The sequence below is a fragment of the Solanum pennellii genome, chromosome 8, assembly GCF_001406875.1.
Source record: "Solanum pennellii chromosome 8, SPENNV200".
In the NCBI taxonomy this organism is placed as follows: Eukaryota; Viridiplantae; Streptophyta; class Magnoliopsida; order Solanales; family Solanaceae; genus Solanum; species Solanum pennellii.
This window is the reverse complement of record NC_028644.1, coordinates 64,382,063-64,405,708: the sequence shown is the minus strand read 5'-3', so window position 1 is coordinate 64,405,708 and position 23,646 is coordinate 64,382,063. Positions and strand designations below refer to the sequence as shown.

The 23,646-nt window shown below is 32.6% G+C and overlaps 2 protein-coding genes across 3 annotated transcripts; one reads left to right on the top strand and one right to left on the bottom strand.

The window, feature by feature from the left end:
• Nucleotides 1-45: 45 nt before the first annotated feature.
• Nucleotides 46-9,211, bottom strand: LOC107029119 (MOB kinase activator-like 1A). Its single transcript, XM_015230443.2, has 7 exons — nucleotides 8,997-9,211; nucleotides 7,913-7,961; nucleotides 6,783-6,891; nucleotides 5,419-5,512; nucleotides 2,924-3,057; nucleotides 2,134-2,297; nucleotides 46-455 (listed from the first exon to the last, which is right to left on the bottom strand). Exons 1-7 carry the CDS (start codon nucleotides 9,017-9,019, stop codon nucleotides 381-383), a joined length of 648 nt encoding a protein of 215 aa, XP_015085929.1. The 5' UTR covers nucleotides 9,020-9,211; the 3' UTR covers nucleotides 46-380.
• A 6,069-nt stretch (nucleotides 9,212-15,280) lies between these two features.
• LOC107027159 (growth-regulating factor 4-like) lies at nucleotides 15,281-19,316 on the top strand. 2 transcript variants are annotated; one of them, XM_015228340.2, is made up of 6 exons: nucleotides 15,281-15,436; nucleotides 15,523-15,583; nucleotides 15,706-16,012; nucleotides 16,787-17,165; nucleotides 18,459-18,925; nucleotides 19,031-19,316. In XM_015228340.2, the coding sequence occupies exons 3-6, from the start codon at nucleotides 15,781-15,783 to the stop codon at nucleotides 19,036-19,038; spliced, it is 1,086 nt and encodes a 361-aa protein (XP_015083826.1). In that variant the 5' UTR covers nucleotides 15,281-15,436; nucleotides 15,523-15,583; nucleotides 15,706-15,780; the 3' UTR covers nucleotides 19,039-19,316. The 2 variants fall into 2 exon arrangements, with proteins under 2 accessions (XP_015083826.1, XP_015083827.1); XM_015228341.2 differs by lacking the exon at nucleotides 15,523-15,583 and having other exon boundaries at nucleotides 15,286-15,436.
• Nucleotides 19,317-23,646: the final 4,330 nt, after the last annotated feature.

The following is a 23,646-nucleotide window of genomic DNA, read 5'->3' as shown; positions in this document are numbered from 1 at the left end:
GGGGCTCCGAGCAACGTTATATGATATGTCAACCAAAAAAATATATTTTTAAAAATGGCAATATCTTCAACAATAGCATAGTAGTCCCACAAATGCGGTCTAGAGAGAATAGTAGAATGTACGCAAATTTTACCCCTACCTTTGTAAGATAGAAAGACGATTTCTCAACTCCAGGTTCCATCTGTTTGGTCTTTGTTTAGTCATACACAAAAGCACTTTGCTTGAAAGCAATATAGAAAAAGCTACAACCATTATACATTCATAGACACTTCAAATTGTCAGCTGAGGCTATACACTTTGGATGACCACGAGAGACTTTATTGCATTACATTACACTATTTAGTTCCAGCTTTAGCAGCACAGTGAAATATCACGATTGTTCAGTATGGGACGATGATGGATTCTATAATCTCTTGGAGTGGAGCCAGTTCCTTCTTGTCAATCAGTCCAAACTCCTACAAGATAAACATACAATTATCAGTCAACTCCATAAACGGAACAACTTATGTTGCACGATGACAACGTACAGCAAAACCTATGTCCTCAAGAGCAACTCGCATAACCTCCTTCGAACAAAAAAACCAAAAGCTTTTGAGCATCTTTGTTCCTTCCTAGCGACAATTTTCATTCTTTGTAAATAAGGTAGAGCTAGAAACTTTGTTGTTTATAAGGGGATAGCAAGAGAAGGAAGCGCTATCCAAAATTTAAGGACTAGAGGGGTGTGATTCAGGTCCTACGCGGAAGATGTAACCCTCAAAAGTCAAAAGTTCCGCTCCTTAATATCCCCTCCTAGTAGGAAAAAAGATGCAAATCAGAATAAAAGAAGTAGGCTCCAGGAAAATTACATTTCTCCCACATCTTAATCTAGTGATGGAAAAGTTCATACTTTCTGCTCTCTTACAACAATTAAAAACTTGCCTGTTGAAAATAAATATCAAAATACGTCTGTCAGGGAATGGCTAATGTCAATTGTCAACCAACACATCTCGGAGTTGGAATTACTTCCGTCTTCCCTTTTCCCTATATACACCAGAAAACTACTACTCTTCTTGCAAACCAGGTTTCTACTAACCTCCCTAGCTTCTACGTCCAACACCTCACAGAGTGCCCGTCTTTTTCACGAGGGTTATTTAGAGTTAAACCAGAGTCCACACCTGAGTAACCTTTGTTTGAAAGGTGTTATTATGCAAACAAGACTTCCACACCTCCTATCTACCCAACTTCCTAGGAAATGAATCTGTAAGATCATTCCCTCCATGCACATGGCCCAACAACTATCAGTTATGGTATTATAATGACAACAAAGTAGTATGTTCTTATTCTCAACAACAAACATTATTCACTCTTTTCAGTATTAAAGAGAATATATTAGTAATTTAACTGAGCAGAAGTCCTAAAAGAGAAGCAATTAACCAAGTTCAACATTAAAAATATCGTTAGAACAAATTAATCTGGAACATGACCTGCATTTATATTTAAAGGTATTGCCTTCATAAATACTTCTCTTTTTCTTTTAACTGAGAAATCTGGGTCAACATACCTCAACATTTGAAACTCTGGGTAACGGGTCCACCCCTATACACTTCTTCACTTAAACACTAAGTTCAGTTCACATGGCGCGGGGCTCGAATATCTAGTTTACATCACGAATACTCAACCTTTGCCACTTGATCTAAGCCCTCGGGGCACCTTGACCAATATGAGACGAGAGCTATAAACTTAATCATACATATCCTCACTCATTCGTTTTAAATGACATTTTTTAAATAAATATTCAAGATCTTCTACTCCTTCTAGATTTGAGAGCAATCCATTATTGAAGCTTAAAATTGTTTCCTCGTGATCAATAGTACCTTCGTTCAGCAACAAACAAGAATCACTAAACTAGTGAATGATGGACTTCCATAGTAAGACCAAAAAAATCCCCTCAGTTGTGTACTGGGATATCAATTCTTTGATTTTCTATACATAATCCTTTGAAAAGTTTAACAGACGACCAGAAAAAAAAAACAAAGATAACACGACATTAATTTGATCAATAATTTGGACATATACATGCAATTAACATGTTTTCAAACTTTGGAAGAAAGATATACTAGTAATGTGTACAAGTAAGAGATTCAGATAACTCACATGGGTGAAGAGTATGAAATGCTTAAAGCACGTATTCAAATGGGCCTCCTCCTTAAGACTCACAATTTTCTGAAAATGGGAATGATAAATATGTGCATACACACGAAAGAGACGCTTAAAAATTGTCTTGACAACATCCTTGAAGTTGGGTGGAAATGGCGCACCTACAAAATTTAGCACAGAGAATCAAGAACAAAGACATTAGCATTCTCCAAACTAATATGGAAAGAGAATAAGATATCAATAAAGCCAGAATACCTCATCCCACCAACCCATCTCCAAGCCCACAGTCTGGCACCACACTATCCCCCACACACACACCCCACCCAACAAGACTAATTAAAAAGTAAATGACTAAAGCAACGTAATTGTTTTTTTTCTTGGGGGGATGTTCAGGAAAGGGGACTCTTTAAGATCTTTTTGTCCAATACAACTTCAGACCGCCTGAAGACCAAGAAGCTAGACTTTCATATTATACTAGTAACTATTTTTATAAGTTGAAAAACCACTTATCAAAAGCAGACCGATACAATATACGCAGAAAGATAACAGAGTAGAAAAAAAGAATGATAATAGAGTAGTTTTTAGAGATGGTTTGATGTGGAACAATTCAATGATACTTTGACATAGAATTATAAAATGATTGTACTCTTGAAACGTGTGAAATATATCTTAGATGAGGGTCAAATTTTAATACACTCAAAAGTAGAAACTGTGTACATTGATCGCACCTGTAATGTACAGTAAAATAGCATGTTATTACTTTCCAATTAAAGACCAGTATAATTACCAAGCCTTTGAGGAAATAGAGATTCATCATCCAATTGAGTTTCAATCCAGTCCATCAAATATTCAACATATTTTGGAGCCGAAACTTCAATAGGCTTCTTAATTTGTACTCCATCAGCCCACCTGTACTCGTATCTGAAATCAATATGTGAAGAAGTCAGGAAACACCATCTGAATTTTTCTTCTCTTGAAACATCAAAAATAACACCATAACAAACTTTGGGTTTAATTTGGTTCAGACTATCATAATTAAAGTTGGACTTAAGTAAGGAGGAATGAGAATTCACAGGGATAACATAACCGCAAATTAGTCAAATTTCCATATAAAAGAGCAGCAGAAACTGCAATTCACCAATAACTAATGGAAGTCAAGAGTGCGGAAAAAATATATCATGAAAAAAGAAGAAAAAAAAAAGCAAGACTTCCTTTTTGTTTTTTTCCTCCATTCATCAAAACCATCAATTTGTATTCTTCTCCCCTCTTCATGGTAAAAACTCACTCTTTACCGGAAAGAATTTACTTCTAACTAAGAAGGGTCCATAACCTCTATCCCCGGTGTTTGGCCATAGATTCCAAGTATCTTTTATTTTATTTGGAATATATGGAGTTGGAGTTGGAATTTAGTCTATCGGAAAAGCCTCTCTTCCTTTTAAGGTAGGGCAAGGTATTGCACACACTATCCTCCCCAGACCCCACTGGTCTTGTAGAATTACACTGGGTATGTTGTTGTTGTTGGAGTTGAAGATGGAAGTTCTGTTTGGTTATACTTCCTGCAAAGTATATATGGAATAATGTTCCTTCTTGAATGTACTTGAATACAATTTTCCAAGGTGAAAAGCGAGTAGGAAAACAGGTTATAGCAGTGATCCAAATTTGAAATACAAACTTCAAGACGGATTCGGAATTCAAAAACCGATTTTCAAATAAAGTGACCTATATACATCCTATATCTTACTCTCATATAGTTGTTGTCACCTATATACATCCTATATCTTCATTGTGTTCTTTCTTATTCAAATTCACATTGATTCTCAGAGATAGCAAGTCTTTGAAACATCTTCCTTCAATATGATTTTAAATCTACTTCATCCCCTTTTATCATCTTCAATCGTCCTATCGTGGCATCTATATACCGATGCATATGGAGGTCTACACAGGACATGGAGAAACCATTTTAAACGATCTTCTCTAAGTTTATCCTTTATGTATGTATGCTACTTAGACCCTTTGCCAGATTTAATCATTTCTGATTTGGTACAATCTAAAATTCACCATCCGCATTTCTCTGACAAGATCCATGTTGCTTGGACGTTCCAAAATATTGCGGCACTCGTGATGGTATTGAAGCAAATTTGTCAAATAGCTGAAGGCAGAGTATTGTGGCTGAAACCTAGAATTCACACCCACCCATGATCATTTAACAGGCAGACATCTCCATTAAATGACATCTTTGCGTAAAAGAGTGCAAGAAACAACCACATTTACGTCATTACCCACTCTTTCCCTCACCATACTTCATACAAGAAAAGAAGTAAAATTTTCTCGAAACTAGACCTTTTATTGTCTTACCAAATTCTAATCCTTACATATATTTAATTTTGGGGAAGCAATTAAAATGTATTAGAAAATTCATCAAGAAGATGCAGAATTACAATGGAACAGACTGTTAGCTCCAATACAATCCCAGTCCTACATTTTTCTTCTTTTCCTGTTTCAGGTATGTCTTGTTCTGGCAGAAATGGTGGAATGGAACGCTATACAGATATCATATATTAGAAAAATGGTAGAAGAAGAACAGCACAACGCTATACAGATATCATATATTAGAAAAATGGTAGAAGAAGAACAGCACAACTCATTATAGACGGGAAGAAAATTTAAAGTTGTTTGATTCACGACAAGATGAATATAATCATTAGAATGCTTGTATCAACTTTCTAGACCAGTAAGCAGAATGACACACGGATGCGGACAACAGATGAAATAACCAATGCTCCAGAACGCCTGCTAACTTCCAACAAGATGATCCAGTTAAGTCAGCCCAAGAAAAATAAACAAAGGACATTCTCATGAGCAACATACATGGCTTTAAATCTTTCTAACAGAAACACATTCAACTGAATTCAAGGTAATTTCACATAGGTGGTCAAATTGCAAACCTTGTGGAAGGATTTACATGTTTCTAGTTTTTTAGCATCTAAATGAGAACCTAAATAAGTTAAACTCCACTTAGAGGATAGCTTTGCTAAACTGTAGAACATTCACCAAATTAGTAACGAAATCATCAATGGAAGTACAAAAACCAACTAGAGAAAGAAATGAGGTAATGACTAATATAATTATAATCCTTCTCAAATATTTCTCAGGGAAGCAACATTTTGATATATAATCAGCGAGTATCTAAATGATTACTCATTATTCTAATACATCACTGGACTACATAGCATATAGTACTTTGCACAGGTATCATCAAAGCAATCATTTACTGAAACATACTTGGGGCCTGCAGTCATTGTAGGGCAGTTCTCTGGTGTACAGAACTCGGTCAACGTGCCATAAAGCAGATTCACCTGGTTGAAGAAATCGACAGCTGGATATTGCAAGATAAAGCCTCCATTCAGTTTTGAAATTTAGATTCAATAATAGCAACAACTCACCAAAGAAACAAAATTAATGTGTGTGTGAGCATTATGAGAGCAATGATAACATAGTATATGAAGCACTCTGTTCTCACAATTGGCTTCAAAGGGAATCACATGTAAGCAGAGCATGAAAGTTTCTATCTAGAATTCTTTCTGCTATGCAATTCATTTTACTTTGTACCAGCCTTCAAACATCATTAAAAATTCTACTGTTAGTAAGCAAATCATCAAAAGTTGTTGTACAAAATGTGAATTAATAACACTTGGTGGAACTCCTTAGGTATGGTATGTTCATGTGGCATTTGGATGCTGAAAAATAGAGATCAAGCTACTACATAATTTAAAATTTGTTAGTACTATAGCAGTACTCACATCTGTTTACAACCTATCCGCATTCTTTACAACACCTGTTACCTAGAACTAACCATTCAACATGTTGAACACTCCTGCAACACCCCAGATCACATTTACCAACCTAATTCAACAAGGCATGGGTACAAGAGAAAAGTTGAAGCTTTCTGTTCGAATAAAAGATACTAAACCATGGAGAATAAACCTCAGATGAAATGGAATTTCTGTTAGATTTGAACACAATGGCAGCAACCATTTGGTGGTGTGTCTGGAAAGAAAGAAACCAGAGGTTCTTTGAAGCGAGGAACAACTCAATCGCGAAGATCAAATTTGTTCATAACTTGGTATAGAAGGGAATGGCAGATAGAGGATAATGATACCCTGTTACAATTCATTGGATCTTTTGTATAGATACCCAGGGTTTTCTTTCCCCTAACTTTTTGGATGTTATCACAACACTTTATTATTGCTAGTTTTGACATTAATAACATTTACCATTTCAGGAAAAAAAGTCATATGTGTGATCTCTTGCAGTATTATATATTGAAAAGGTACAAAAGATTGTAGAGAACCTTTTCAGAGAAGTGACAAAGTTTGGGGACAATCAAAAGAAAGTAGAGCAGTAAGTTTGGGATAGATGGGTAATCTTTCTTTCTCATTTTTAACATCCACTTTATTTCTTTTTGTAAATTTAGAGAAACTCTTCTTCAGCCACAGATTAGACCTGCAGCTCGAGGGTGATAGTGAACACATCAATAATACGGTTTGTGTCTGAGAAACCTTAGCCACAAAATAGGGCTAAAATTAGGGCACTAGCTACTGATATGCACATGCATGAAAGATAGAAAGGTGAGGGTGAAAGAGTACTGTTGACAGCAAGCCACTCGTTAATATCTTCTCCAGGCGGGAGCCTAACAGCCTCTCTCAAGTTTCCGCTACCCAATGTGGCATCAATATGCTTCCTTAACTGTGCCCCCTGTTATTGCACAAAAGGAGAGAAATTAAGGAAGATGACCTAATTAATACATTTTAAAAAAAAAAACTGTATGCAGGAGGACAAAATACTGTTCTTCTACTCCACAGCTTGTTGATACATTTAAGACCATATTAAAAATGTCTCGGAAGTTTGATAAACTAGCAAGAAGACTTGCTGAACAGTGCTACTCAACCTATTGTGTATCTTTAGACATATCTGAACTGGTTACAAGTCAATGTCTGACACAAGGGTCTAAACTCATAGCATGCAATACTCTTTAAGAGTCTAGACTATGGAACTAGCCTACTGAATCAAATCTTACCGTGTCAAAGTTTGAAGCTGAGATGAGCCTTAAGAGCTCCAAATACAATTATGGTTCTCAAAGTTACGAGACTATTCAAATGATTTCATATCATCTTGATGCTTCTCTAACTAAAATAGAAGTTTGCATATCTATGCCTCCAACCTTTCCAAATAGAAACCATACCTCATGTGAACCAAAAACACGTATTTATCATTATATCAGAAATAAGTACCTCGTTAGCCACATAGTTATATAATTTTAGGATGCAGTTCCCTGTCACAACAAGACAAAGTGACTCCCTCACTTAACTGTCTAACGTCCAATATATTATATATCTCATTCACAAAGTTGAAAGCTCCCAAAAATTAAAGTAATGATAACTTTTGCATCCAGGGCTCACATAGACGCTACCATCTAAACAAAGTAGAATAACTCTTGTAGTTCTAAAAACCCAACTTCATGGCAATCAGTCATAAGCGCATATTGGTATGAAGGTTAGAAAATCTAAGCTGCCTAAGCATCATCGAGAATTGGATAAGTATAGTCAGATTTCTCTAACGCTTGAAATTTGCTCTTTCTTTGGCAACTGAAAATATCCAGAAATTGTAGATATCAACATTTAAATGTTGCAGCCAAGATTTAACACACAGAAAATAAGTACAAAAACACAGAAAGCTACAGGAGAATTCTTTCTCCTGGACTAGGAAACAGTGCAACCTTACTCCCTGAGGGTGCACTTTTTTTGGGCCGAAATGTTCTCTGATTCCTGTATAGAAAGAGCAAGCAATACATTAGACGGCAGATGTATATGGCTACAGACAACATCCAGTCAAATCTGAAAGCAAGGTGCACTAGAAGTTAAAGCTCAGGCAAACGCATGAGCCGAGTACACAATCAGCGTTACGTAGATCAAACTAAAACTAAACAAATTTAGAGATACTACAATATTCCCACAGCATAGAGCATACAAATGAAACGATGAGATAAGTTTGATTTATCCTATTAAGAATGAAAAAAATGCATGGCAATTCATTCAATTAACATTTTCAACTTCAACTAAACAGGGCACACAACTATCTACTGAAACTTGTACTTTTTGGCTATATCAAATGCATCTCTAGAGTAGCTAAACCCGATTTTCACTTTTACAAGTACTCCCGTTGTTTCAATTTATTGTCTTACTTCCATTATTAGTTTGTTTAAAAAAGAATGAACCTTATTTCTAGAGAGGCTGATAGCTAAACCGGATTTTCTCTTTTAAACGGTTTCAATTTATTGTCTTACTTTCATTTATAATTTGTTTAAAAAAGAATGAACCTTTTCTTCTTTTTTTCAGCAACTCTTCAATTCCGACTCTCCACGTGAAAAAAAATACATTTTACTACATTCGACAAACTTTTAGTTTAAGCCTACAAATTTCAAAAGTTTTTCTTTACTTCCGTCAATTCCCTGTCAAAGTCAAGTCAAGTCAAAATCAGACAAACTACTAAATTTATATGCTTATCATCAAAGCCCCCACAGTAAAACACAGCTAACCCCAAATTGGCCATCCAAATCAAAAATCCTTAAACCTCATCTAAACTATCAGCATTCAAAAACACTTAAAAAAGTACCAAAAGAAACACCTAAAAGACTAAAACAAAAACACTAGCTGAGCTAAAATTGAAACAACCCAAAGAATATTAACACACAAAGAAAAAACCCAGATCAACAGATCCACCATAAATCAATCAGAGATAATGAAAACATAGAATTCAACACCCAATTCCCAAAAAAGTTAAAAAAAAGATCACAACTTTACCTTCCAAGACCAAAAAGACTCATGATGAATTAGATATGGAGAAGAGAGCAGAGGCCCCGGTGGGAGAAAAGGGGGTGGGGGTGAGTGAAGCGGCAAGAGATGGAGAATGGAGCGGTTAATCAGAACAGAGAGTATATAGGAGTTAGGAGTATAATAATTTCAGAATCAAAAGTGTCGAAGAATGCTGCTTCGCACTGACTTCGCATCTCATGACATGACAACTGACACCTCATTAATATTTACTGGTAATAATAAATAACGAGTTTGGAATCTAAATAAGCTACGATAATATATTTTAATATATAATGAAATTATTTATTATATTTTATAAAATGTGTAAAAAAAATTTTACGCTTCATTTTAATAGAACTTTTTATTACACTTGATAAAGTAAAGTAAAAATTTAAGGAATCCCATAGTGTAATTCAATAATTACATTCTGTCCCGATAAATTTAGTATTTACAAAAAATCCCTTAAATTTGTTGTTCTGTGATACTTTAGACTCTAGTGATACATGGTAAATGATACATGGTAAGTTTAAACTGTTGAGAAAAAAATGGGGAAAAAACGGTACAATTAATGTTGTTACTAAAACAGCTTAATTTAAGGTAACAGATCATTAATCACCATAAAATCAGCACGTAATTGGATATTAATTTCAAATTTTGAAAATCAAAGATTATATCATCTATTTTGAAGTCTATTTATCTTTTCAATCTGGCTTCTTTAAATAATTGTTGATCATTTCTAAGAATCCTTTGAAATCCTTAAAGTACACTACGGTCAATTTGACAATAAGAATATATAATGTTTCTCTTTAGTTATAATTGAATATTGGGGTTTCTCGCTTTTATTTTATGTATGTTATGCTTGGTTGAATATCTGTCTTTTTTTTGTGAACGATGCACTCTATTCATCCAATAGTGTTCAATACAAAACAAATAGATGATAACTATCTACACTCCTATCAATTACAAAAAGTCTATACATGCTACAGCTACAAAACACGAGAAACAATCTTACATAGTGAATAAAAAGACAATACAACAACTTCTCTAATTACAAGACCTAAGGGTATGAATTTGAAGCAAGTAAAGGTCTTTGGAAGCTGGAGATGCTTCTGCCTCTGGTGTTTATATGCAGTACAGTTTCCTTGCATAATCAGTCTGCTGAAGATACTCCTCCCCCCTGGAATCTGATCACATTCTTGTCCTTTAGGAAATTGTTGTTAAAATTGACAGCAAACCTTATGGGATGTGTTGGTATCTTTTTAATCTTGTACTTCATTGGCTGCAATTTGAAAATAAAACAACAAATTATAACGATATTGAAATATAAATACTAAATAAAACAACTAATAACTTACTGATACATGGTTTCAGTTTTCAGAAATTCATACTACATGAAAAACATGTGATACATGTCTACTACATGTATCAGTGAATTAACTAAAACATTATAACATGTGATACATATCTAATACATGTATCAGAAACATCTACTAAACAATATACACACTGATTCTCTATGTATCATCAAGTACAGTTGATGACGCATTTATTAAATTTAGTGAATGATACATTATAACAATTTTCAAAACATGTATCAGTACATCAACTAAACAACTAATACCTTACTGATACATGATATCAGTTTTCAGGAATTCATACTACATGCAAAACATGTGATACATATCTACTACATGTATCAATGCATTGACTAAACACTGTACACACTGATTCTATATGTATCATCAAGCACAGTTGATGACGCATTTACTAAACTTATTGAATGATACATTATAACAATTTTCAAAACTTCATGATACATATAAAATATTATGATACACAACAAATTCATGTATCCATGATATTGTTAAATCCCAGATTTAACTCTTTCAAACTGCTGAGTGCTGCAGATATAAAACGGTTGGCTAACAATGTGGAATGGTTTTGCTTTAGTCAGTTCTTTTTGGCAGATAACAAATGTCTTCCACTTACCCAAAAACTTCTCACATCCATCATCTAAAAGGTGAGATCTATTGACATTTAGCGACTTCAACGAAGTGAGAGCTGCATTATGATAAACGAACTATCAGAAACTTCAACAACGTGATGGAATCCCAGAATAGAGAAGTAATTCCCCGAAAAATTCTCTTTTACTTCATAAAGTTTGTCCCGCAAACTAGTCCTAGTAAGTTAACATGGAAATTAAAACAGTAAAAGCAGACCTGTGAGGTAATCCAAACATGACGCAGTAACAACAGACCCTTCCAAGTTTAGCACGACTAGTTTGTACAGATCTGTAAAAGAATGAAATATTATCAAATCCAGATTACATCTTAACGTAGAACAAAAAGGAAATGTTAACTTTACGAAAAGCAGCCGAAGAGACTATTAATTGAGCTTCTTACAGCCAGAGTCTTTGTTTGAATCCATCTGAAGATTCATAGGATCATGCAAAAAGAACTGAAACTTGATGGAGAACAAAACGGTAGAAGTTAAGAGAAGTTGTCCTGCTTCCTGAAATTTTTACTTTTTTAAATTTCAAATTTTTTGAATTTTGAAATTCAAAATTTCAAAATTTGGTCTTTTATTTAAAATTAATTAAATTTAATAATTCAAAATCAAAAAGCTGATTTAAAAGGTTGAGTGTTTAAATGGATAAAATTCAAAATTCAAAAACTGATTTAAGAGGTTGAGTGTTTTAATGGAGAAAAAATAGGCATTAAAATGGGTAAATGTGTATTATAGGAGAGAGAATGTAATGTATCTAAAAACTTACACTAAAATTAAAAAAAAGGGAATTATGTAATATTTAAAAAAAGTAGGGAAAATTAGAGAATATAAAAATTATAGTTGTGTATTTAAGTTATTTTTCCTAAAGTAAAACTTTTTCTTACATTTTGTAAAATATAATTTTTTTCTTCCACTTTATAAGAAAAACTTACACTTATATAAAGTGTATAAATTGTTATGTTATATATTAAAATATATGAGACTAACCGAGAACATTTAAATATTGAATAAAGTGGAATTTTTTCTTTCACTAAACCTATTTTAGTTACTTCCTAAAATAGTGATTTATTTCGGATTACTTTTAACTTTTAGTGGTTTATTTAGCACCTTGTTTGGATAGTTGTTATCGGTGGTACGGTATTATATTGTTGGGTTAAATATAATGTTTGTTTTGATATTTACATAAATTTTATTATATCGTATTGTTTAATTTCATTGTTAGGTAATGCCGAAAAGACTCATTTCATGTAACGACCAATTTGGTGTGATCACATTATTTTCATAAATTAAAAGATTTTTTAATGTTGAGATTGTGTTTTGTAGGATCAAAAACAAAAAAGGGCAAAACTACAAATACGATCATTGATATATATATATATATATATATATATATGTGTATGTATGTATATATATATATATATATGTATGTATATATATATATGTATGTATATATATATATATATGTATGTATATATATCATATATAATTATAAGTGGAAAGCTCCTAACTTAAAAGTTAAATTACTATTTTGCCTTTATTTTATCCTTAAACTAAATTAAATATTAATAATAAACTTAATTTAATATTACATAATCATATTTAAATTCATGCACCTAGACACCGTCATTAAATATCTAATTATTTAATTACTAAGTAATAATTATATTATATTATACTAAATACTTAAAGTGTAAAGTCAAACTTTGAAAGACAAAAATATTTCATAAAAAATGTTAGATATTATTTCATAGAAAGTTGTCAGGAATTACTTTTTTATATATAAAAATGTTTTATCTAATTCTTTTAAGAACGAGTATGTTTAAACATAGTAAAATTGTTAATTAGATAAAACTTTTTTATTAAAAAGTATATACAGTTAAAGTGTTTATACTTTATTCTCTATAATTAGTACGGTTAAATAGACTAAATTTGTTGTCCTTTCTCAATAATTAGTGTAATTACAAGTAAATTATTAGTAAAAACAACAATCTTTCCTCTCTCACATGTGTAAGATCACTATCTTCTGAAAATTAACTTAAACAACTCTTCACCTTTTCATCTTATCCTAAAAATCTTTAGCTTTACATATGTATGATGGGAAAATATTTTTTCTTTACTACTTGGCTCGTGTTGATGTTGATCAATAGGTAGTTTTCATTTACTTTTTTTTTTGTTTTGAAATATTAATATATTTTTTATCGTAATTAGAATGATATTTTTTATCATAATTTTATCGTTACCATTTTAGATGACTTTTTTTTTGTTATGGGAGAACGTATCATAAAGAACTCTACTCCTTATGTATTTCTTTTTACTATAGATATTGTTATAATTAAAGTCTTAAGAAGGGTATGAATATTGTATTTGTTCTTATCTGTTTAATTTTTTACTATCATTTATCGATTTATACTTCTTTGATTTAATTTTTATGAAATTATGAATGTTATAAGTCTATTCTTATTAGTGCTGAAATTACTAATTTATAACTTATATTCGTTTTTAAGTGTACTTTTTTATATATATTTTTCTTTTATTCTTTCCTTATGTATATAGTTTCTTTAAGTAGCTACATCTTTGTGTAATTACTCATATGAGAGCGTATTGAAAGATTATTAAGGATAAGTCATGTATATTCATATTATTCGAGGCCATAGTAATATAATTATTTTTTCATATTCCTTGTTTGATGGTAATGTACTATTCGATTATTATGAATTTTTTTTAATGAATAAAATATAAGTTGGTAAAATTAATATTTTTAATTTCAACATTTTCTATATAATAATTCACATGTATAATAATTGTATTAGATAAATGTGTAATGCACGTTTCGAGAAACTAGTATATATAAATATATACTAAGAATTTTATTGTGTTTATAGTCTACGTTATTTTTAAAATTTCCTCTAAAATATATTGGGCCTAGCCCATTCTGATTTTTGGAAAGAACACCAGGAAAATTCCTCTTGTTCACATGTTCATCTTGGTATTTCATAGTTTTTAAGATTTTATATTTCAAATTTCATGAATACATTTTTAACAAGTCAAATTACAAGAGTGTAAATCATATAAATTCAATAGTTTTAATATGAAGTCACAATTTATTCTGAATAAATTTTTAATTACATTAATTTCTTAAAAGTTAAAAAAATCAGACGCAATAATTGAAATACATTAATATGTAGTTTAGATATATCAAAAACTAATTTGGATACATTAATACATAGCTCGGATACATTAAAAACTTGTTCGAATACATAATATGTAGCTCGGATACATTAAATACTGACTCTGATACATTGATATACAGTTCGAATATATTAAATACTAAATTAATTAGTATATAGTTCGAATACATTAAAGAAATAAGAGATTTTATCGATACACAGTCCAAATGGTTCATCCAAAGTTTATTAACAATACACTTATTTCGTAATGGAATTAAGGTTTGCGATTTATTTACATTTTTTTAAAAAAATTATTATTTAGTATCTGCATTAGAATTCGACTAACTCAAATTTGTGCTGCATAAAATAGTCATTTGGAGAGATATACTTCAATCATAGATATTTTTTATATTCAAAAATTAAACTCGAAAAGAGAGAGCAACCCATCCATTACTTCGTATCCTTTAATTAAGGAATTTTCCCTAACGTTCACATTATTTTTGACACTAACTCATTCTCTCTGTTCAATTTCATTAAACCCAGATGCACTAAACTTTTATTTTTTTCATAGTTACGTAGTATATTTTTATTCCACCAAAATGAAACGGCAATAAAATATTTTATTTCACAAAATATGAAAGTGGATAACCAAGAAAATAAATGGTACGTAAAGGAAATTATGATCATCCTTTTGGTACTTGTGCCCAAATTTATCTAAATGTACGTTTCCTCTACTTTGTTTTATACAACGTCCCTTCTCGATTCTCATTTTCCTTTGTGTTCGGTTCCTTTAAAAAAGTATTTTAAAATTTTTTATGCCACCACACTTGTTGATGATGTGTTGGAGCTTATTTCTTAAGATATTTCACATTCTTGCTCAAACAAAAAGGCACAGAGTTTCAAAAAGTAAAGGAAAAAACAAACATATATATCAAACTAGAATAAGATCTTTTGTAGGTCATCTTACTTATTGTTGAACCTTAAGGACAAAGTTTACATTCACATGACTAAATTTTGAAAGATATAAAAAGAGGTGTTACATCATTTGGACCACAACAAGACATTATTCATTCTACCCCACTCCATAAGGTCCCCCTTCTTTCAATCCTCTTTTCTCCCCCCTCCATGCCCCAATGCTTCCTTAAACATCAACACTCCCTTCTTTAAACCTTCATTATCTTTCACAAAACTTCTACTATAATGTCATCATTCATATTGTTATTGTCATTTATTCTTCTCACCATAAAGTTCAATGTAAGTCTATTCATTTTGTCTTGTACATTAAGTACTACTAGTGTTATAAATTTCACTACTAATTAAATCCCACTTTCTTTCTTCAGCTTTTATCTCTCTGCTCTTTCTTCCATGCTTGTCCAAACCCTAGATCTGTCCCCCTCTTAGGTAACCTCAACAAACTTTGCTCTCTATAACTCACACACAACACACAAAAACACATTTCTCTCTCTCTCTCTCTCTCTCTGTATATATGTTTGTATATTAACTGATATTGTGTTGATTTCTAGGTGCAGCTTTTTGAGTGAAGTGAAAAAGGGGGTGGGTAAAATTTGGAAAGATTAGTTTTTTAGTGAAGGGAGAAGATGAGTGGCACCTCTACATCAGTAGTGGGGGGTGGGGGTGGAGGGGAGGGGGGAATGGGGTATGGGTATGGTTACCGGCCGCCATTTACGGCGGTGCAATGGCAGGAGCTGGAGCATCAAGCAATGATATACAAGTACTTGGTGGCAGGTCTTCCTGTGCCACCTGATCTTGTTGTCCCTATTCGTCGTAGCTTTGAAGCCATCTCAGCTAGGTTCTTTCATCATCCAAGCTGTATGTTGTTCTTGCTTCTCTTTCTTATTTTTATCTATATCTATTTGAAAGGTTTAGCTTACTTTGATGGTATAATTGAAGCATGCAGATCCGAAAAGGGGGTTCTTTTTCTTTTGGCATTCTTGAAAAATTTCTGTCTTGTTATGGATGTGCAATTATTACCATTTTCTATTCTCTGTTTGGGATCAGAGTAGTGGATTTACCTTTTTTTTTTTTGGTTTAGTGACTTCTTTATCTGTTTATCCATTTTGAGTGCAAAGATCAATAATCTAGTCTATATAGGGTTGGCATCTAGCTTTGTCTTCTGTGTCAATGTAGTAGCTTTTTGCCTTTTAGAGGCTTATCCGGTGTTTATTTAAGTTGTATACTGTTGACTGTTGTGGAAGAAGGCAGATCCGGAATTTTAATTTAATGGGGAGTTCAACCTTTTATATTCTTAGTAATGAACTCAATATACTTTTAAAATTATGGCTTCGGAATCTAATTTGTTGTCTTACAATCAATATTCCGTGTCAGAAATATTGGGTTTGGTTTAACTGGTAGCACTAAGGCTACATCCCCAACTGATCATGAATAGTTTACAGAAGTGCTTACTTTTGATGTTGGTTTTGTAATACCGCAACTCTGTGTTGTGGTATGCTCCTGTTTCATGGATTTCTGATTGATGTGTGGCTAATTATCTTTTCTCGTAAAAGGACGTCTTTCAAGGTGGTGGTTTCAGCTATATGCATTAGCTCATGATGGAGCTTAATGATTTGTTTCTTCTTTGTACAGTGGGCTATTGTTCCTATTATGGGAAGAAGTTTGATCCTGAGCCAGGAAGGTGTAGAAGGACTGACGGAAAAAAGTGGAGATGCTCAAAAGATGCATATCCTGACTCCAAATATTGCGAGCGGCACATGCATCGAGGCCGCAACCGTTCAAGAAAGCCTGTGGAATCTCAATCTACTCCCCAGTCCTTGTCGACTAATATGTCACAAATTACAACTGGGAGCAGCAATACAAGAGGAAATTTCCAAAATAGCAGCAGCGGAAGCTTCCAAAACATGCCATTGTATTCTGTTGCTAATTCGGGAACGCTGAATTATGGAAGCACTGGAACAAAGCTGCAGATGGAGCCTGTCTCCTATGGAATAGATAACAAGGACTATAGGTACTTTGGTTGTCCTCCGTAATTCTTCTTATGCTTGGATTGCAGAAAACAATTTTTTTTCAAGCCTTGATCCTGGACACTGCTTGTTTTGAAAAAGATTCTGTCTTTTGTCATTTTTCTTTTAAGGGGGTAAGATATATATATATGTGAACTCAAAGCCACATTAGTAGGATGCTATATAGGACTTGGGGGACTGTTGTCATGACATCAAGGTTTCCCTTTTTGTGGCTTATGACCCATTTTGTAGCCTGCACACCTTCAGTTCATCTTTCCACTTACGTCTTCAGTTCATCTTTTCACTTCTGCTAATTTCAGACTGACCAGCATTGTAGAATTTGATAGCCTGATAATTTATTGTTGATCTTAGGGTTATTTTCTTCTCACATTGAGCCGTTTATCTATCAAGGTCTTGTTCTGAATAGGTGGAGGAAGGCTGCTTATTTTCTTATGCAGCCTATACCATTAACAAAGACCAAAGATAGTGAGGGGGAGAGCAAAAATAGCTGTTTTGTCTCAAGTATTTCTTTTAAACCTAGTGTGCCTTCAGGATTATCAATTTTCAGGTCAGAGTTGTGTTTAGATCCTGGATATATGGTGAGATCGTTGGTGGGTAAAGATATCCTAGGTGTATGTCTGACACAGACAGAATTTCGTGTAACAAGAAAATGCATGTCTGATTGCTGGTGTTGGTTGCAAAGTTGTGTCCTTGAATGTGCTCTTCATGCTACTAGATGGCAATTGCTATTATCTTGTAAAATGAATTTGGGACTTGGGAGTCGCACTGATTCCAGAGGGGAAGAGAGTTGCACAACCGAGTCACAGGAATTTTTTTGTTTATTTCCAGGTCAAGTTTGAAATAGTTTTTAGGAAGATGGAATATGTTCGTCTCTTAGTACTTTCAAGGAGGAGCAGCGTCAATATTTGCATGCAATAGACGAAAGGCTTCTCCTCTACGGGCTCCCACTATTATTTTAAAACAAGAAGAATAAAGTATTCTCCGGTTACCTGTCAAGTCATAAACTAGATTCCACTATGCATATAGAGTGTGTTTATTTTTTATCGTGACATTTGTTGTCGGTATTAGCATGACACATGCTTGCAGAGCTCAGTGATGTAATTTTGAAAATATTCTGTACTTCCCACAATCATCTTGTTTTTCGCACTGGAGTTATGTTTGATAGTCTAAATAATGACAATGTAGTGTTAAATGACTATAGCCTCCGGCCAATTTGCCTTGTAGTCTGGCTAATGCATATGGTGCTAAAGAATGCATAATGACAAAATGTACCACAGGTATCTCCATGGAATTACTCCTGATGCTGATGAGCACAATTTATCTTCAGAGGCTTCTGCTACTGTCAGAAGTTTAGGGATGGGGACCAACACAGACAGTACCTGGGTATTGCCTTCTCAAATTTCTTCAAGCCCCATGGCAAGATCAAAAAATGATTCTCAGCTGCTAGGTAGCTCAACAGAGATGCATCTACCTAATCTACTTGAGCCTATGATTGATGCAACAATTTCAAAACGACGACACCAGCATTGCTTCTTTGGCAGTGACATCGATTCACCTGGAACAGTAAAGGAGGAGCAGCATTCAATGCGCCCTTTCTTTAACGAATGGCCCACTGCTAAAGAATCGTGGTCCAACCTCGACGATGAGGGATCCAACAAAAACAATTTCTCCACAACACAGCTCTCCATATCAATTCCAATCGCTCCTTCCAACTTCTCTTCAAGGAGTGCTTGCTCTCCAAATGGTGAATATTGACATCCTTAAGAAGATAAGCTTGTTCCGTTATAGTAGTAGTCTAGTCTTTTACAGCAAACTAACTAATTGGACTTTTGGTTTTTCTTGCCTGCAGATACTTGAGGGAGCTGCCGCTGTATAAACTCCAAGCAGTTTGGTGCTATGCAGAAGAACAGACAGGCTAGCGCTAACCCGACATCTGCTTGTATGAGCTATATATATATATATATGTAACCTTTATGTTCCTGGAACATTGAGTTGTCCCACGTTTGTGGTTGATCGTCTAATGTCAACAATGTTTTAAGAAGGAAAAAAAAAACAATTTTCTTCGAATGTTGCTCATGTTTATTGTCGAAAATAAATGTGTTTTACCAGCCATTCTGCTGGGGTGAGATGATTGATTTCTTTGTTGGGAAAGACAAGGCACTAACAAAAATGCCTGACAGGATAACAGCGGAAGAATACCCAAGTCTATACTTTCCCTTCTCGATTTGAACCAAGAGAAGACAAACAACCACAAGCAATATGATAGTAAGGCAGCAAGTAATTCAACCAAACAAATATAACAAGGCAATAATAAACCAATCACACAAGACACCAAGATTTACGTGGAACACCCTTCGATGTGAAGAGTAAAAAACCACGGGACCAAAAGCTCCACTATAATCACCAAGAGTTACAATATTGTTCTCCAAAATTGGCCACAAAAACAAGTGCCAAACAACGAGCAACAACAAAATAAGATTGCACCAAATCTAGAGAATTAAAGGAGCAAAATCACCAATTTCGCAGCTACTGTTCACGACAGCAAAACTGAAGCTGCAGGCCACCAAATCCAACTCTGTCAGTTCCTAATCAAAGATTGAGATGAAGATAATATGCTGTCCAAAAATCAGCTCAATCGGACAAGAAACGAAGCGAGAATCGCAATTTGAAGTTGGCTGTTAGGGCTGAATTTTTGACTGCGAAAAACTGCTCTCTTTTTCTCTTTTTGGCTGCTGAAAAAACTCTTTTTATGTCTGAAAATAAGACCTAAATAGGCTTATATTTGCCTCATAAGAATGGGCCTATGGGCAAAAATGGGTTGGTCCAAATTGGGCTTTTATTTATCCACATAGGAAGGGAAAAAGACCCATAACCCAACATTCTTTAGGTGTATTGGTGTGATTTTCTATCGTTTCCTCGAAGAAACTTTGTTACAGTCTCCATCTCGTTGGATTGCAATTTTATATCTTTTCCTTATTTCTTTCAGTTGCTTTAATAATACTCACCTATGAATGTCAAATGCATTATTGACAATTGCAATAAGAGAATATGGATCTACTAAAAGCAGCTATGATCAGAATCACAAATCACTTATGGATTGGCGATGAATATGAACTTATGGTATTGTTGGAAATTTTACGAAAAATACTTGACCATGAAAGCTTGAGGCGTGTTAAAGACACTGTGGCCAATATTTTCAACATATATAACAACTTGAGTGTGCTTATAATACACAGCTCAAGTAGGCTTATTACCAAACAACATAGAGGCAATGTTGTGCTTTTCTGCATAGCAAACTACACTTAACACCACATCACTTCATTAGGATCAGGCAGTTTTTATGCCGAGTGAGGTGACTTCAAATGGTTCTTTATGTCAAGATTTTGCTTAACTCCTCTCAAAGTGAGAGGCTTGTACACATTACGTATTCCTAAAGATCCGTTATTCAATCACAATATTATTCTCTACGATTGCTATAAGTATAGTTACACTTATTTTACTACACTATACACATTAATATATACAATCACTGTGTATTAATTTATCATGCCAACTTGGTTTAAATTAATTCCAGGAAAGTTTGTACTTATTGTTAAACGTCTAACGCAGTATGCTGTATGCTGAAGGAATGGGAAATGGGAAATTAAAGCTTTAGCCTGATATAGCTCGAATGGTGGCAAATTACTCATAAATTATCTTAAGAAATTAATGACATTAATTATAAAAGATAATATTCGACTAAATTTGTCTGATTTCTTCTTAAATGCATAATTATTGACTATATTTGTGGAGCAATAAACACAAAAACAAAACTAAAAGAAAGATAGTATTCCATCTGTTGAACAATAATTGTTCTCTGTTACTCCATCCGTTTACTTTTATTTGTTATGTTACGCTTTTCGAAAATTAATTTGACTAATTTTCAAAGTTAAATTCTATTATATTAATTCGATATTTTAAACAAAAAATTTAGATATTCAAAAATTATATGAAAAGTACTATAAATTGCAATTTTTTTTTTTGCATATCAATATGATGAAAAAATACATCTTAAAATGTTAGTTTTTGTAGTTTGACTCTAAGAATAAAAACCATGACAATTAAAAGTGGACGGAAGAAATTATAAATAGAAGACTAATTTATTATATTACCCTTTGAATATACTCCCTTAGTTCATTTTTATATGTCATCCTTAGGGCCCGTTTGACCATGCGATGTGGTATCATGATATGGAATAATGATATGGTATCATAATATGGAATTATAAGATGAAATTGAAGTTTGTTTGGACATGCAATATAAATTTTTTGTGTTGTATATATTCTCATAAATACAAAAATCTCATAAGTTGTAAAATTATTAAAATAGCCCCAATTGTTTATTCAATCTTATCAAATAAAAAATTATATATCGCATAATAAATTATTAGAAAGGTATTTATTCTCCACTGAAGTAATTGTTTCATCTAGCTTTAATTTAATAAAAAAATTGAATATAAATTGTAGTATATTAGTTTTTAATATAATCCTTCCACATAGTACGAACAATTTCCTCAAGTCGAACTTGCATTTCTCGATCATGTGACTGAGAAGATGAACCAACATTGTTACTTTGAGTCATTGTTGGTCAATATCATCCGCAATTATATTTTCGTGTTTATCGACCATAAATATTTCATCACTTTAACAATCAGTCGGTGTGAGTTAAAGTGACAATATGTTGGTGAAAATAATAAATTTTATGTCAGTGAGAATAATAATTTTTAAAAAGTAATGATGTGATTGTAAATTTTATTTATATCTGAAACAAATGGCTAGTAGATATAAATGTAAAGTTATTTTAACAAAATATAAACTTGTGGATCAATTTTTGTATTAAAATATCTCAAATCATGATATGTAATCACCATGTAATTCCATATCATGCTTTTTGGATAATATGGAATCACATCTCGTGATATGGAATCATGTGATGGAATCAACGTGAAATCGCATGTCCAAACGTTGATTCCATCTCACGATACCATATCGTGATATTGTATCACATGGCCAATTGCCTACTTAGTATAAATAGTTGATTCATAATACTTATCATTTCATAAAATCAATAAATATATTACAATATTTTTCCTATTATACGTTGATAGTTAATTAGTCTTGAAAATAAATATTTGACCAACCTATGAAAACTAATAAGTAATTAAATGTCCCATTGTAATTACTTTATACATTGATGAATTATTCTCACCATTGCATTACTCTATATTCAAAAAAGAAATTCCAACAAAAAAAAAGTTCAAATAAAATATAAACTAATTAACAAAGTAACTTAAAATAAACATTAAGCAAGGATAGAATTGTAAACTTACTTAATTTCTCAGTACGTACAAGTAAAATCTAATGACATGAAAAGAAATAGAGAGGCTAATAAATACAATATCTTAAAAATATAATAGAGAAAAGACTATAATTAATAACAAGGATAAATTAGAAACTAAATATAAAATTATCCATTAATTTTATCACATAAACTAATTTTATAAAACGTCCTAAAATAGAATAGTAGACAACTCTGATTGAATGATTGGACAGAGAAAGTAATATCTTATTGATTTTTAAAATGACAACAGACAAATATGTTGAATCAAGGTAATTAGCTTTTTATTACATGTAAGCGTTTCATTATGTTTGGTACAATCAATTAAAAAAGGAAAATAATTTCTTTAATGTATAATTTAGATAAATATTATTATAAAATAAACGCATCAAAATGAGGTTATTCACGAGATAAAGATGATGTACGTTAGAAATGAGAAAACACAATCACTATGAATATTATCATTTTATTGAATTTGATTTTTTTATTTTCTAAAGAAAAATTACTTTTCTCATTTTATGAAAGTTACTTTTTTAATGAAAATATTGTTTTAAAATTTTAACTAACGAAAATATGAAAACATTAAAAATAAATTTTCTCAACGTTTTTTGATAAAACAAATTTCCTCGTACCAAAACAGATCCCGAGAACCCAAAGGTTTGACATTATCAAAAGAATAAGTAGTACTTTTTAAAATATTAAAATAGTGAACAGTACTTACACCACCTTAATATATTATTAACGGATGTAATGTAGTAGATGAAATTATTTTTTCCTCAATCGAGAATTCTCAAATTTTCCTTGGTAGGTAGCCTTACCTCCTAATGGGGCCTACGTATCACACAATTTGTATATCTGAGTTTCATTGTGAATATTGAATACCGGGCGAGAAAAATGAGGATTAGTATATTTTTTCTTTTTAATTTATTTCTTTTCACATTAACACATGGCATCATTTCAGTGAGTGATTACACATTATAATGGGGCCTACGTATCACACAATTTGTATATCCGAGTTTCATTGTGAATATCGAATACCGGGCGAGAAAAATGACGATTAGTATATTTTTTCTTTTTGGTTTATTTCTT

Coding starts and splice junctions, on each gene's coding strand:
- LOC107027159 (XM_015228340.2), top strand. CDS start 15,781: ATGAGTGGCACCTCTACATCAGTAGTGGGGGGTGGGGGTGGAGGGGAG. Junction 16,013..16,786: donor GTTCTTTCATCATCCAAGCT/GTATGTTGTTCT, acceptor TTCTTTGTACAG/TGGGCTATTGTTCCTATTAT. Junction 17,166..18,458: donor ATAGATAACAAGGACTATAG/GTACTTTGGTTG, acceptor AATGTACCACAG/GTATCTCCATGGAATTACTC.
- LOC107029119 (XM_015230443.2), bottom strand. CDS start 9,019: ATGAGTCTTTTTGGTCTTGGAAG. Junction 6,892..7,912: donor GTGCACCCTCAGGGAGTAAG/GTTGCACTGTTT, acceptor GTGCAATAACAG/GGGGCACAGTTAAGGAAGCA. Junction 3,058..5,418: donor ACAATGACTGCAGGCCCCAA/GTATGTTTCAGT, acceptor TATTGATTTCAG/ATACGAGTACAGGTGGGCTG.